The sequence below is a fragment of the Lissotriton vulgaris genome, chromosome 5, assembly GCF_964263255.1.
Source record: "Lissotriton vulgaris chromosome 5, aLisVul1.2, whole genome shotgun sequence".
Lineage (NCBI taxonomy): Eukaryota > Metazoa > Chordata > Amphibia > Caudata > Salamandridae > Lissotriton > Lissotriton vulgaris.
In genome coordinates, this window is record NC_141693.1 from 1426388513 (window position 1) to 1426402080 (window position 13568).

The 13568-nt window shown below is 42.5% G+C and overlaps 1 protein-coding gene across 2 annotated transcripts in view; it reads left to right on the top strand.

The window, feature by feature from the left end:
* LAMB3 (laminin subunit beta 3) overlaps nt 1–13568 on the top strand; it is a 202737-nt gene that overhangs the window by 120531 nt on the left and 68638 nt on the right. For both annotated transcript variants that reach the window (XM_086923366.1, XM_086923367.1), the window contains 4 exons: nt 397–579; nt 5965–6028; nt 8002–8183; nt 9988–10108. In XM_086923366.1, the coding sequence (XP_086779492.1) occupies nt 397–579; nt 5965–6028; nt 8002–8183; nt 9988–10108 (550 nt within the window). The remainder of the gene's footprint in view (nt 1–396; nt 580–5964; nt 6029–8001; nt 8184–9987; nt 10109–13568) is intronic.

Below are 13568 nucleotides of genomic sequence, written 5' to 3' on the forward strand. Positions count from 1 at the left end.
TCTGTTATATGAACAAATGTGTCTCTATCTCAGCTAATGAAATTGTGTTTAGGTTGAGTTGAGCGGGCGTTTGTACTGAGAAACAAGGGTGCTATGAGTTGAAGAACAGTTTTCAATTTATATTGATTGGTAGAATAATTATTACAATTCAGAAGGGCAGGACCCAAAGATCACATATAAAATGCCCTTCTTTAGGTTGGAGGTACCTGAACGAGATAAAATCCATTCAACGCCCTTGTTTTTGGTTGTGAGTTAACACATGTTTATGCAACTCCAGAGTGCCATACAAAATGATTATAAAATATATGTGAAAGATTATATTAGTTGTTTCAATAACTTTTTCCCTGTTGTGCGCTGTAAAATATTCTCAATTCTCCACTTTCTCTCCTCTTCCAGGGGCCACTACCCGCCAGCATGTTCATCGAGCGATCAAGCGACTTTGGTAGCACATGGCAGGCCTACCAGTACCTTGCACATGACTGTGCCGCCTCCTTCCCACATGTGAATCGTGGTCGCCCCCAGAACTTAGAGGACGTTCGCTGCCAGGAATTTCAAGCTGATCCGACAAACGGTGGAATGGTATGATATCTAACCTCAACATTGCACAGTTCATTTAAAAGGTTTAAACAGCTGTTAGCATCTGGAAAGAACCAGACTATGGTCTAGCTTCACTTAGTGTCTAAGTGGTCGCAGGGTGCGGCATTACACGTTCAATCATTTACTGATTGCTGTGCCATTACCTGAAAGAAAGTATCAACTCTTGAACCATCAATCTGTTTATCTCTAAATTCCTATCTTGTTTGAATCTTGGGTTCGTAAAGATCAGGTGTGGCCACATGATATGCGAGGTTAAAAGTAGAACCTAATTTTTGTCAGGTCGTAAGGTTTGGTGAATGATTACATTTTACCTGACGTAGCAGTGACAGATCCCTGCTTGGTACATTTTTGACATGGGCGAATTTTGCGAATTCGCTATCCGCGAATTTGAGGATCTGCAAATTCGCGATCCGCAAAATTTGCGAATTTGTGCGAATTTGCGGAAATTTTGTTTTTCTGCGTGTTCGTGGTTTTTTTTGCATCTTCGCTGGGTTTTTTGCGTGTTTGTGGGGCTTTTTGCATCTTCGCGAGCCGCTTGCATAGCGAAGTTACCCATGCAGTCGTTTATGGGAGAGGGAGAGAGAGATAGAAAGATAGATAGATAGATAGATAGATAGATAGATAGATAGATAGACAGATAGATAGATAGATAGATAGATAGATAGATAGATAGAAAGAGAGGGAGAGAGAGAAGGAGAGAAAGAAAGAGAGGCCGGATCTCTGAAGGGCCAGATTCCTGAGTTGCCCCTACAGAACATTCAGCTTTTTATTTTTAGCAAAATGCATATGAAAATTGTGCAGTAAAGGTCTCTTTTAGTTTAACCCCTCCTGACAACTCAAAATGGGTGTATTTCCCATCCTCTTCCTTCTTCCTGTTTTTTATATCTGTAAGTGCTTCCTGATGAGGTTTAATTCCTTGGACAGGTGCCTCGTTGCCTACTTGTAACTATTCTCTGACCCTGCTTCAAGGGTCAGAGCAGGGTCAGAGAATAGTTGCAAGTAGGCAACGAGGCGCCAGGAAGCAATTAGCAGCAGGTGTCCAAGTTGAAGTTAATTTGTTTGTAACCCTTTTGTAAAAGGTTACAAAGAAATTAGGTTCAACTTTTGCACCTGCTGCTGTAACCCTTGCTTGGCTGAAAATTCGTCCCCGCTGATTCGCAGATTTTACCGCGATTTCGCGGATCGCGAAATCGCGGACAATCCGCAAATTCGCCCGCGAAACGGATTTTACGCCCACCCTTCACAATAATAATTTACCAAAAGTGCATAATTTATCATGTATTTTTTGGAGTGTGAACCAAGCCCTTTTACACATCAGTGTACTACACACGAAAATATATAGGTACCAGGTATAAAGGAGCTTTACTTAATGTAACAGCGAGGAAATTGTACAGCTATACATAACATTTATAATAATAATAATAATAATAATGATGATAATGAATGTCATCAATATTTCTGCAAACGTTTAACGTTCAGGAGTCTTTTCTGTAAATATATACACAAAATGGCCCATTGCGTATATGGAGGGGTTAATATTGATACTCATATGTTAAAATGTGAAACTCTGTTCTTTTACATGAATAAGAGCTGGTTATCCAATGTACCATTTTTGAGGTTTGTGTTAAAAATCAGCGAAGATCATTCTCTTTAAGGATGCGAGGGAGTAACTGGGGTTCAAGGTATATGCTGGGGTTCATGCTCAGCTGTTGGAGATATGATTGCCCTGGCTTTCTCAAATTAATTTGTGAATGCGGAAGCCTACTCCTTAGTTAGGGGTACATTTAGTATATTACATTGAGGTATAATGTAGGTTCTGGTCTGTTTCTGTGATTTTAGGAATTTGGGGATTTCTTGTCTGAGTTTTTTTAGCTGTTTGGAACTGTGATACCTTCTGACAATATAACATTTTCTACCAGGTATCTGGGGATTTTAATTTGTAATTTTTTGTAGTAATAGGCAGTGGTTACATTCCACCTGCGTTATACAAAGCTGGATCAATGACATGAACCTGGACAGATTTCAACCCAAATGTCACCCAATGTCAAGTAACTCTCATTCATCATTGACAGTTTGACACCAACCTCACTCTCCAGGAACACATCACCAAGAAAATCAAGGCTGCCTGTTACCAGCTCTGTCTTCAATAGAAAGTGACACTGTTTTTCCTAGAAAGTGGTTTTATATACCTGGGGCCAACACTTCACATCCCTGTATCCATCATGATTGCTCCAACTCGCCTCCAAATTAAAAAAATAGCTGAATACACACCTTATAAAAGGGCAGTAAATCACAGTATATTAAAAACAGCCAGGCCCCCTCTGAAACCCAGCTACTGCTTCAATCACTTATTGACTTTATCTTTACCTTTGACCATTTACAACCCGGTTGTATGACGTTACAACACAGGAACTTACCACTCAAGACTTTACCATTCATTTTTTACAACACATTCACTTACCATGCATCTGCCCTTACCATGCATACCTTTACCACGCATACCTTTACCACACAGGTAAGTATAAATAAGATAAGTTATATATATATATATATATATATATATATATATATATATATATATATATATATATATATATATATATATATATATATATATAACGTATATTTTATATATATATGCCCCTGCAATGCACTGCTTATGACCTCACATATTACATCGCTCATGACCTGGTCAGTGACATCATACATTACATTACTCTATGCTATCTCAAATGACATCACTCATGACATCATTCGGGGACTGTGAGTGGTTTGAAAAAGTTTATGAGTGTAAATTATATATACCAAGGTGTATTGGTGAACCAGTGGGTGTACAAGTGCCTGTATGGACTGCGTAACTGACTGTATAAGTGTGTGATTAGGTGTCCTAGTGAATATATGGGTGAGTGACTGGTTGTGTGAATATCTGTATCAGTCAGTCAGTTGGTGTCAAAGTGGCTGTATGGGTGTGTGAGTGGGTTGGTGGCTGTATGCATGAGTGATTAGTTGTCTGAGTACCTGTATGGGTGTCTGAGTGTCTGTGTTGGTGGGTGAGGAGGTGTGTGACTGCCTGTATGGATGAGTGGGTGGGTAGTCAGTGGTATATGGGTGAGCACCTGGGTATGTGAAAAGCAGTATAGCTGAGCGATTGGATAGACAAGTGACTAGGGATGAGTGGGTGAATGTGAGAGTGGCTGTATGAGTGAGCATGTGCTTGTGTCAGTAACTGTACAGGTGAGTGAGTACGTGTTAGTATCTGTATGGGTGACTAAGTGGCTGTGTGACTGACTGTATGGGTGAGTGAGTAGGTGTGTGAATAGCTCTATGGGTGACTGACTAATTGTGTGAGTGGTTGTATGAGTGGATATATCAGTAGCTGTACTAGTGAGTAGGTCAGTGGGTGTATAAGTGGGTGTATGGGTGAGTGAGTGGTTGTGTGTATAGATTTATGATTCAGTGAGTGGGTGTGCAAGTACTGGTATGTGTCTGTGGATGGGTTTGTGAATGGTTGTTTGGGAGTGGGTATGTGAAAGGTTCTAATGGGGTGTGAGTGGGTGCATTAGTCATTTTCTGAATGTCATGTGACCTTGTCATGAGTAATGTAATATGTGAGGTCATAAGCAGCGCTTTGCGGGCATGAGTTACTGTTAGCTTAGATTTTTAAATGCTAATTCCTAACTATAATGCCCCGGTAACCTTTGTTTCTTTCAGTGAATTTCTTAGGTTTTTTAAATGATAATTCCTAACCATAACATTACTGTAACCTTTGGTTTTTTCAGTAAATCTCTATGGTTGTTTAAATAGTAGTCGCGTTTGCAGACTGTTGGAGAAAGGGGGCTGGGCCTCCAACCAGCTCTCAGGCATTCCACTGTATAGGACTTACAGGAGGTGCTAGGAGGGCTTCTTGCCCCCAAGGTCACTCATGAGTAAAGTGATATTTGTCCCCCAACTAGTATTGCATTTGGAGGTGCGTTTGCAGAGTGGTGGAGAAAGAGGGCGGGGCCTCTGAAGACCTCGTAGCAACCCAGCATGTGGAACTTACTTTAGGTCTTATGCACCCCCCTTTTATTTGTACACAGCCCCCAGGACCTGGCCCAAAGGGAGCCAATTAATAATGAAGCGCAGGAGGCCGTGCTTCATTAAAAAAAATATTTTTGGTGAGATTTGTGGATGCAGTGCGACTCCTGCCAGCCAAGGCGGTCAGGATGCTTCTACCCTGCTTCTTTTTCTTTAAAAAAAATGTTTTTTCCTTTGACACGGTTCAACCGAGTCACAAGATGGTTGCCGACACTTCCTGGTTTGAAGTGTTGGTAGCCAATCAGATCTCAGCACGAGATCAGGAGGGGTTGCGGATCCACCGACTCCCTATTTATACAACTGGAAATTTATTTAAATAACTCTGAAACTACTGAACGGATATATGCCAAATAACAAAAAGAAATATCCTTGAACCAACATCTACTTTCCTTCCAAATTGGGCGTAATTCCGTTCAGCAGTTCGGACTGTAGCCGTGTCTAAACATCCTATCGGAATTAACATGGGGAAAACGCGCTTTTAAGCACCCCCTGGTTCTCAGCCCCTCCTGACACATCACCCTGAAAATTTCAAGATAGTAGCTGAAGTGAGTGTCGTATCTGTTTTTATTATATTTTGAGTAGATTCCTCAAACAGCGTCAAAATTATTGGTAAATCAAAAAAACGCTTCATAACTACCTACTGGCGACCACCAGTATATATACACACACATTTATACATTTATTCAAATCATCTCTCTCCTCATTCCTACGTGTTTCGACCATCTCGGTCTTGATCACAGCAGTAAACAGAGTCATTTCTTAGTTTCCACTATTTATACTCTGTTTCCACGTTGCCCATTAGGAGGCATAGTGGGACTGGTAGTTTAAGTTAAGTCAATTATGCAATCATTGAAAATCATACAAGTTATGGATCAGGGTGACAACATTACATAGCCTCAGCAATATACGTAGTACCATCTGCCTATTGAAAAAGAGAATATTGGAACACATAAGGGCAATTCAGAATCATGATTACACCTATGCCATTTCCAAGCATATGATCACACATAAAGCCAAAACATGGATGGACATACATTACTCCGGTTTGGTCAGCATACCACCACATGAGAGAGGAGGTAAGAGAACATTAAAACAGCGATGTCTTGAATCAAAACTAATAATCAGGTTCAAACCACCCTCCCCTAACGCTACCATTCAATGCACACAAATTGATCAGCAACGACCAGCATCGCCTCCCTGAGCTGGAGAGAGAAGGTGGTAGCACATACTTAGATGGATGGAATCATTAAGTGAATATAGAACCTAACATGTTATATGCTTGTCTCTTAGGTTCGATTCAGCCCAGTTGAGTCCGTATCTGGCATGACTACATTGCAGAGCCAAAGGATTAACGGTAAGACAATGCACTGAGAAAGAGCGGGACATATAATCATTGTTCTGTGCATAAGTCATTCACTTATAGCAATGCTGTGACTGAGTTTTCACTTAAAATAATATCTTCTTGGTCCTTGACTCTTACTCAGTCTTACAATTTTTTGTAAAAAAATATTTTTATTTGTTTTTAGAATTCATAAAAAACACTCTCAGTAACAGATAACATAAGGTGCAGGACAAGTTCCCACTGGTTGTTTCGGTAGGTCGCGACTGATGGGAAGGGGTAACAGCTACGTTTGTGGGTGATCTTGGTGTTGATGGAAACCCTGGCATGTGTCGGGAGGAAGTACCTGTGAGAAGGCCTGGGACCTTGGCTGGGGAGCAAGGAACATTGAGGGTATGGATGGGGGGCCGGGCAAAGTAGATCAAGTGTGTGAACGTGAGGTTTTCCACTACTGCTGCTGACCTTGGTAAATTAGTACTGGAAGTGGCTGTGTGGGTCCGGGGAGGAACCAGTGCAGGCTTCGGGGGAGGTAATGGAGAAATAGGCCTTCAGCAGACCGTACCGGGGTAGTGGATGTGTGAAGAACGCGTTGTCACAGGGGAAGACTGGCTCTGCTTACCTCTTGCTGGAAGTGAGCCAGCAGGGTGGGCCACTGCGGAAAGATCGAGCGTTTACGCAGGTGTCTCACCTCTTCAAAACAGAGAGCATCCTCTTCAGCTCTGCCCCATTTCTGTACCTCACCATGCAATGCGGCTACTGAGGGGTGGGGGGGGGGCAGTGCGGGATTGCCAGTGCAGTGTGATAGTCTGCTTGGCCAGCAGGAAAGCTAATGATGCGAAGCCTACGTTTGAAAATATTGAGGGAACATGTCTCCACTGCAGATAGGTCTGTCAGTTTTGTGACAACATGCAGGGTGATGTGCATACAGTGCCAATAACTATGGTGGGATAAACAGGACCAGAGCATATGTGGGGGAAACCTTTTACCGAAATGTAAGGTATCATTTTCATTAAAAGGTTTCCCCCACATTGATGCCCAAACTCGAAATGATTTCAAATGATTCTAAAATATGAAGTAATTCACTAAAACTGCAAGGTCCATAATGCATCACCCTGCAAATCGTGGGTGAGGATATAAAATGTGGAAATTGAAAAAGGACTTTTGTAGAACACTGCCGTGACCAAGAACGTTTGTTCGAAACGCGTAGGAGTTTTTGCGAGAGACCTGTGCAATAAATCATAATCTACTGCCAAGAAGAGTGCCGGGTGATCTTTTTAGTTTGGAAATATATATATATATATTTATATATATATATATATATATATATATATATATATATATATATATATATATATACATACAAGGCAGGAGATCCTGCCGGAACGCGTAGCTGCCTTTCTAACATAATGAATGGTTGGAGCCCTACCTTCGATTTGCGGTGTCGTTTTTCGGAGATTAAATGGTAACCGGAAGTATATATATATACCCCAATGAAAATGTACTTGATGCACTAGTACCAAAAGAGTTTCTAGAAAGATGCGTTTCTAGTACCCACATTCCTAGCAGTAGTTTCACTATGCACTTGACTTCAGCATGCCACCTTGGCATGCTGGACTGCCTCGACAGATAAGATCTGTTCCATAGCTTCTCTATCATCCCAAACCTAAAAAAATCAATTCGTTGAAATACTGACGAGTCAGCAACTCCCTGGTTATAAATGTTACAGCAACTAACTAAAACGAGCAATATCGTTCAATTCACTATTGAAAATCTACACCCATTAATGTATGTTTTCTTGCATGCCTGAAAAATGTGAAAGTGGCGATCTATGTTACTTCCTCGCCATCTGCTGGTCAGAAATAAAGACTGCATTATTGTGTGATGAGTCCAGCACCTGTTTCCTCGTCTAAGAGCTGCACTTGCTGTCAAGTCCTCTTATAAATCAACATTGAAATTATTGTGAATTTATTTTCCTTCCCTCCCTGCAGGCCTGGTGCAGTTTTCAAACCTAAGAGTAAACTTCACACAGCTGACGCGACTTCCTACCCGGAAATACCACACCCCCAGCGCTTTCTACGCAGTGTCAGAGATGCAGGTGCAGGGCAGCTGCCTCTGCCACGGACACGCGGATCGCTGCGTGCCTGGCGGTGCGTCACGCTCCAACGTACAGGTGAGAGTGACAAGCGAAATGAATGAATGAATAAATGAATGAATGAATGAATGCTGAATTATTCAGTGCGACAGGTACACAAATTAGGGCCTCCTGGCGCCGCAGTTTCCAGGTCACGCGCTGAGAAATTCTGAGTTAATTAGATTGGAAAACTATTATTTTCTGAGTTTTTTTAAGATAATTCTGAGATGGCATAATGCAGTACTTGAGGGAGGTGTTTAGACCGTTTTGCAGCTAGATAAGAGAATCAGTGCCCCTAGTTAGGATTACTTGAACTGAGGGTTAGTCCCAGTAGCAACTGGGACAGGTAAGAGCGCTGTGGCGGGGGAAGTCGACAGACGACAGGATAGGTAAAATTAAATTAAAAAAATAATGAAAGCACTTCCCTTGATCTCGCTGCATCGTGGAGTCCCCGCCCTGCTTCACCGCTCTTACCTGTGTCGGCACTGGTGGGTAGTCAATAATCTGGCGTGAAAGGGGATAAGTGGGATTGTATTCGTGCAACCCCCATGCGGATGTCTTGAGGTAGTTTTACAATCTATTCTATGGAGAGAGTCAGCTGAGAGTCATCAGTGCATGATACTATTTGAGGACAAAAGATTCAAGGAGCTTTGCAATGGATTAATGGACACATTGAACAGGGAGGGGTTCAAAGAGGAGCCTTGAGCATCCTTGAGCAGTCTGGCAAGAGATGCAGAAGATTCAATAGTAACTTTCTGGTTGCGATCGGAGAGAAAGCTTGATATCCATATAAGGGCAGAGCCTTCAGTTCCAGTCGGATGCAGATGTTCCTGCAGTAGTTGATAAAGACCCTGTCAGTGGCAGTGGAGATGCCCAAGAAGACCTACGTCGCTGACCCTTCATGGTCTAATTTTGCACAAAAGTGTTTCAAGGCTGCTAAGAGAATGGATTCAGTGCAGGTCATAGAACGAAAATTCAACTGGTAGCCGCCCAGTAGTGAATTAGTTTCCAGATATGTTGATAATTGCTGGCTGACTGATTTCTTTCAATATTTTGGTGGCAAGAGGTAGGAGGAAGATGGGCCTAAAGTTTGACAATTTAGAGTGGCTTCAACCTGGTTTCTTACACAGTTTTGTATATAATTTTGGAGTTAGAATCTGACCTTGCCTCCATTTGAGTACCAGATTTCTACAGTGCTGTTTTGCCACTGTAAGTGTGTCTGAGTACTGGGAGGAGGGAAGGGGGGAGGTCGGTTTGGTGCGGTGGGTTTCCTTGGTTTGAGTAAATCAACAGAGTCCACCGCTGGTGATATGCGGATATTAAAAGCTGAAGCACCTTCAGTTTGGTTACCAGACAATAAAGGGTACGTTGAATCTAGGGCAGGGATGAGATGAGTTGCAGAGATCTAGGACCAGGCTTTAAATAGCTTATCCTGACCGGTTTTTGTAGAGATGGTGTTTTTAAGGTGTAAACTCTGACCATGTTCCAACTTAACTTAACGTACGTTCTGTTGGTTTGCATATTCAAGAGGAATGTAAAATATGAATTTGTTGTGTGTATTAGTTAAATAATCTGTAATATGGTTTTTATTGCCATATGTTGTTATTTGAGGAACACATTGCCCATTTCCAAGGTTATTTTAATCTCTGACTAAAGCAAGTAGTTCACCAGGCTGGTCTAGACATGAGAATCTGGACAAGAAGCCTACAAACGTTTCAATTTCCTCCTCATACTCACCTGTGTGCTGTAGTAATTGTTTTTTAGAAAAATGTTCTTGGATCGCTGGGTAGCATCTCTGTTAGCACACAGTTACCTCCTGATAACTTCTTTTGCCTCCTTCCAGGTGTACGGAATTTGTTCTTGCCAGCATAACACAGCTGGGCCCAACTGTGAGCGCTGTGCGGATTTCTACAACGATCAGCCTTGGAAGCCAGCTGATGCACGAAATACCAATGAATGCCGGCGTATGTACAGCTTTTAGACACATTCTTTCCAGAGTGTCAAACTTTTACCTTCATTTTCCACATATGTATTCTTTCTTGCAACCTGCCCCTTCTTTCTTGTTCCTCCTTGCCTCCAGTCATCGCTCAATTCACTCTAATTTCTTCCTCATCTTCCTTCTTCCTATCCTTCCTTCTTACTTCACTCCCCTCCTCTCCCTTCCCCTCCCCTCCCTCCCCTCCCTTCCCTTCCCCTCCCCTCCCTCCCTCCCCTTCCCTTCCCTTCCCTTCCCTTCCCTTCCCTTTTGCTTCCCTTTCCCTTCCCTTCCCTTCCCTTCCCTTCCCTTCCCTTCCCTTCCTTTCCTTTCCTTTCCCTTTCCTTTCCTTTCCTTTCCTTTCCTTTCCTTTCCTTTCCTTTCCTTTCCTTTCCTTTCCTTTCCTTTCCTTTCCTTTTCTTTCCTTTCCTTCCCCTCCCTTCTTCCTCCCCTGCCACCCTCTCCCCCCCTCCCTCCCTCCGTTTGTTCCTTCGTTCCTCTACCTATTTTACCTTCAAACATACCAGAGAAAGGGAATTAATATAATTTAATTACCTTCCCCAAAATTATGGGCCCGAGTTGCAGATGACGAGCCATAATGAGGGGAAGATAATTTACAACCATTATTGCCCTTCAGAATGGCTCAATGAGGGCGCCAGGACGCCCCTTTGCTGGGGCAGCTGTGCGCGGTATAAAAACCAATAACATAACATAACATAACATTATGTGACTAATGGTTGATTGTATAGAAAATATCTCAGTTACAATAGTACACATGTTAAAATAAATCATTTGAGGAATTTACAAAAGGCAAATTGTACATAAAAGAATTAACAATTTACATGATGTGGCTTGGGACTCCAATATAAAAATTAGACAGAAACACTTAAAATAGCAGACTTTTGTAAAAGACTACAAGCAAAATCTAAAAATGTCACGATTTCCAATAAAGTGAAGTCTCTTGTGACCTAGGGGCAGATTTATGTTAACTGGCGCATCCCGAGGGATGCGCCAGTTAACATGCGCCACAGTGCGCCACAGCTACGCCACCCATGGTGCGCCGCATTTATGATGCGGCGCACCATGGGGCAAAAACGGCACAGATGCGTGACGCATCTGTGCCGGAAATGTGGCGCATTGCTGGAGTTGCGTCGCAAGCGCGACGCAGCTCCAGCAATGCTCTGGGGGGGCCTATTCTTTCAATGCTGCCTCAAGCCTTACGCCTGCTTCAAGCAGGCGCAGGGTTTTGACGCAGCATTGCCCTGAAAGTGACTGAGTGAAATCTCAAAGATTTCACTCAGCCACTTTCAGGAGGCGTTCCTGCGCAGGAACGCCCCCCCCTGCGCAGGAACGCCTCCTCATGGCGCAGTGCTGTACAACGTGACGCATCTCCTAGATGCGTCACGTTGTAATTAGGGCGCAGGGATGCGCCACGTTTCCGTGCCGTTGCGTCACGCAACGGCGGTGTAAACGTGGCGCAAGCCCTTCATAAATCTGCCCCCTAGTGTTTGCCTTGCTGGACAATGTCCACACCTTGTAATTTAGGGCTATTAGTCGTAGCACAAAACCAGACAGCACTGCTGGAACGGTAGCTATCGCGCAACTGAGAGACAGGAAAAAATAAAACCTTATCCCTCTGGACTCTCCGAGTCTCTTGGGAAGAAGCCGTTGATTCACAGGTAGCTGTTCGGGCTTCCCCCTTTGATTTTGTTGAGAAGGAAGTCCAAACAGCTAAAAAAAAAAAGAAAAGAAAAATTATTATGGGCCAGATGTATGTAGCCCGCGTTTTGCTATTCCTTAATTGCGAATCACAATGATTTGCAATTAAGAAATAGCAAAATGTAAAGTATGAAGGTGAATAGTACACCTTTTGCGATTCCTAGGGGGTCGCAAATATTAATGAGGTAGGTCGCAATTTGCGACCCTCTACGAATCGCAAAAATCACGGGGATGGTGGCCTGCTAATATCAGCAGACCACCATGTCTGTGATTGCTTTTCAACAAAGCAATCTTTTTTTTTTGTAAAGCAGACCGTTTTCCTTAAAGGAAAACGAGATGCTTTACAAAACGAAAAATGAAAAGTTTTCTTTTCATTTTATAAGAGCAGGCAGTGGTTCGTGGGACCGCTGCCTGCTCTTAAAAATAGTTCTACAAACATTCAACCAATCAATCAAAAATAAGTTTACTATGACCAAAGAACTGCATGTCAATGAGGAGCTCAATTGCTTGCGTACTTGACCTTATTCCATATTTTAAAAAAAACTGGCCTTAAAATCAGTCGCCGCACAGATAACAATTTTTGACAATCCATTACAATATGGACACAGGTACATTGTAAGCCTATCCCGCATGTACATTTACCAACATCATCCATTAATTTGTTTTTTATTTTCTCATTTGCACATGCAGGATTAATACCTATTCTCACCTTTAACAATTCCAATCTCAACCAGTGATTCGGTACAGTATCTAGATACGGATAACATTTTTCATTTCTCCAGCTATTTAACATATAATGCACAGAAGCTTTTTGTTTCAGGTAATCCATATCGATTTGTCTAGATTTTTTGTTTCCCAAGGTTTTTTAAAACACTTCAAATGGGAAGGGGTCCCTTGGGGACCCCTTCCCATTTGTGAATGGGTGTCACCTACTTGAAGTAGGTGGTAATATGCAAATGTTTTGCCACCACAATTGAGGTCCCAAAACATTCATACATACCGATGCGATTCGGTATTAGGAAGGGACACCCTAAACATGCCCCTTCCTAATACCGAATTGCAAACCCATTTTGCGATTCAGTAACAGGTTACCGAATTGCAAAATTGGGTTTGCTGCATCGGAAAAGCATTTTTTTGTGTTCGCAAACGGGCAGATTCTGTGTATCTGCTATCTTGCGAATGCAAACATGCTTTCTACATCTGCCCCTTAGTTTTCTACTTTTTTGGTTGCTTGGGCTCCGTTTTCAGCATTAAGCACCGTTAGGATCCTGGACTGCTGTCTGTGAACCAGCGGCTGCTTCATGCGAGGTTGAAGGAGTGCAGAAGTTTTTTTCAATGTATCTTTCAGGTATGAGACGGCTCCGAGGGCACCCAGCACACAGAAGGAACACTGGGATCCGAGATCTGGTAGCTTAGAATGCCACCTGTGTGGGCCTGTCAGTGTAGCCACAACCCAGAAAAAGAGCCTTCTGATAGGCTGGCCTGCTCCTGACATTCCATTCAGTGTGCTAATATTTGTCTAAGAACGCAAGTTCTTTTTTAAAGCAGCAGCACAATAAGGAATATCAAAGGAATCAACATTTACTTCAAACTGGAATGTGACATTTTTATTCAGCTACTGTGCCATATTTGACAAAAATGTTCATCCTCGCAAAATTGCCAAAAGGGATGCAAACCAATGCAAAGTGTTGATTAGTTATTTATGTCCAGCTCAAAGCATGTTGTGACCT